General features: G+C 62.1%; 1 protein-coding gene across 1 annotated transcript in view; it reads right to left on the bottom strand.

Annotated features, from left to right (window-relative positions):
• EMIHUDRAFT_243622 (hypothetical protein) overlaps positions 1 to 1,380 on the bottom strand; it is a gene marked incomplete at both ends in the record, with an annotated part of 1,599 nt that extends 219 nt beyond the window's left edge. The window contains 3 exons of the mRNA XM_005771005.1: positions 179 to 264; positions 372 to 1,067; positions 1,279 to 1,380. Coding sequence (XP_005771062.1) covers positions 179 to 264; positions 372 to 1,067; positions 1,279 to 1,380 — 884 coding nt within the window. The remainder of the gene's footprint in view (positions 1 to 178; positions 265 to 371; positions 1,068 to 1,278) is intronic.
• Positions 1,381 to 2,641: the final 1,261 nt, after the last annotated feature.

Here is a 2,641-nt window from a genome sequence, read left to right as displayed (position 1 = left end):
GAAGAGGAAGAAAACGAGAGAGAGCAGAGAGAAGCATTCTAAAGAAGACAAGAAAGTAGACGAAAAAAGACGAACAGAGCGAAAGGCGCATAGAACCGATGACAGTACGTAATGTATGACAGCATGGTGGCGGCGGGGGGCGCTGGAGCGATGGGAGTGCGTTTGGGCCTGGAGCGACTCGCCAAAGGCGAGCTTGAGGGGAGCGCGCAGCCGGATGAAGGTGCCGTTGGAGGACTCGCGGTCGTGCAGCCAGAACTGGCCGTTCTGGTGGATGATGAAGGCGTGCTCGCCTGCTCACAGGCCGCTCGAGGTGAGGGCGGGCTGCTCACCCCGCCGTCGCGTGACGGGGCGGGTCTGCGCGCGCCAGAGACCGAGTGGTCCGGGATCGAGACGTCGTTGTGCTCCGAGAAGCGGCCGAGCGAGGCGGTGGAGTGGCGGTTGAAGGAGATCCAGTGGCGCAGCTTGAGCGTGCGGTGGTTGGACCACGACTCGAGCATGATCGCCGGCGAGTGGATCATCATCGCCTGCGCCGACTCTGGGTACTTTGCCTTGCAAATCGGGCAGTGCGTGTTGACAGCGCTCGACCCCTCGGGCTGCATCCAGCGCTGCAGGCACTGCAGGTGCACGTACTTTACGGTGCCGGTGCACTGGCACAGGTTGAGCAGCGGGTTGCCGTGGCACCCCGACTCGTAACAGATGTAGCACTGCGGCCGCTGCAGGTCGCCGTCGCCCTCCTCCTCCTCCACGTCCGTGTCGCGCTCGTCCTCGTCGATGACGCACTCGGGCAGCGCGGCGTCCTGCACCAGCTGCATCTGCGTCGCGGCGTCGTCTTCCAGCCGGATCTTCGACACGAGCACGTACGCCTGCCCCAGCCGGAAGATATCTCCCTCCTGCAGCCGCCACGGGATCAGCCGCGCGCCGCGCATCCCGACTTTGAGAAAGACGTCGCCGCGCGAGCACGGGAAGCCGGGCGTGCTGCTCGCCACCCGGTTCTCGTCCATCACCGGGCTGAACCAGAAGACGTTGTCCTCGCGGTCGAAGCGGATAAACGCTCGCCGGCCGGAGAGCTGGAGGCAGGGGGAGCGCAGGGGCTCTCGGAAGGGGGCGCCGCGTGCGCCGCGCGCGGGTGGAGCGCGATGAGGTGTGCGCCGGCGCGCGCGCCTTCCAGTCGCGCAGCAGGATCGAGGTGGCGCCGCCCGACGCCTCCCTCGCCTCCTCCGCCTCTGGCCCCTCGCTGTTTCGCGCGAGCGCGTTCAGCGTCGCGCCAGACTCATCCACTGTGTAATCCTGCTGCAAAATCCGGCTGGAGCTGTTGCGCTGCGACTGGTACGTCTGCACCGACACGTTGACCCACCCCCGCGACTTGGAGCTCGATCCCATCCAGCAGCGGCCCTTGAACAGCGGCCCAACAAGAGCTCTGCAGCGGCGGAATGCAAGAAAACCTGTTTGCCCAGTGCTCCCAGAGGACAACGATCGGAAAAACAAGGAAAGCCTCGGGCGCCCGGCTACATCAGGGTGAGACAACATAGGGGTGCCACACGGTGCACACCACAGGCGTATTCTAGAGGGGGAGAAGAAATGGGGAATGAGGGGCCCCGCCACGAGAAGTGCGTTTTGGGGAGGATGCAGAGCGTGCAAAGCGGCTAGGGATGAGACCGCAAAAGAGGAGCGCGAGGCAAGGAGGAGAATCGGAGAACTGAGAGACTGGGACGACTGGAAACAAGAAGACAGTGAGCCACCACAGGCGTCGTTGGCGCACATACTGAGCGGCAGCTGCGCTGGAAACAAGGAAGAGGCGCGTCACTGCATGCGGAAGCTCGACAAACACACAGCGAGGGCGACAGCAAGAGTTGAACGGGAGGCGCCGGACTCAAAAGACACCGCCACATCCCTGAGACGAGCGAGGGCAGCCTCCTTAAAGGTGATAGGGTCTAGATTTGGAGCGCTCGCCGAAGAGGAGTACGACAAAATAGCGCCCGTGATTGCATGCACGCTGCCCGCACTCACGGACCCCATACCCGAAAGAAAGAAAAGGGAGCTCGCGGGGGAGGTGACGAGTTGAACTACAGGTAGTAGGGAAGGCAGCCTCGACTGCCATACAGACATGGATGCGAAACAACGACTCACAAGACCAAGGCACGGGCAGAGGAACGAGAGAAGAATATAGGGTGGATAAAGCGCCTGTTCACGGCAAGACACCAGGTGTGTCGACACTTCAATTCGAAAACTTTCTGGAATATCTCGGATTCACTCTCCGGTCTGAGAGGCCAAGTCTGAGTGAGCAAGGCGTGCAAGGCGGAACGCAGATCGGGAACACCTGCGGGTTTCCGGCGGCGCCGTTGCCTGTCGAGCTCAGCGGCGCGACCGCTGAATCGCAGCCGTTCGTGATGCAGCCACGATCGTTTCGTGATACTTCCCACCCTCCCTAGGGGGTCTGCCCTCTCTCCCAGATAGGTAGGTAGGGTGGGCTTGGCCCAAACAGGCCCTGCAATGAGGATAGGTTCTAGCACGAAACCTACTGAGCACTTGAGCACTTGATAGGGTCGATCCGCATGGACCATGGTACGGGACCCCTCGATCGTCTCGCCCTCACTGGTGTGTTCATTGGGGGGGGTCATACGAAACCTACTAGGTAATTACC

The sequence above is a fragment of the Emiliania huxleyi genome (assembly GCF_000372725.1).
Source record: "Emiliania huxleyi CCMP1516 unplaced genomic scaffold EMIHUscaffold_394, whole genome shotgun sequence".
Taxonomy (NCBI): domain Eukaryota; phylum Haptophyta; order Isochrysidales; family Noelaerhabdaceae; genus Emiliania; species Emiliania huxleyi.
The sequence above is the reverse complement of the archived record's forward strand: the minus strand, read 5'-3'. Positions and strand labels throughout refer to the sequence as shown.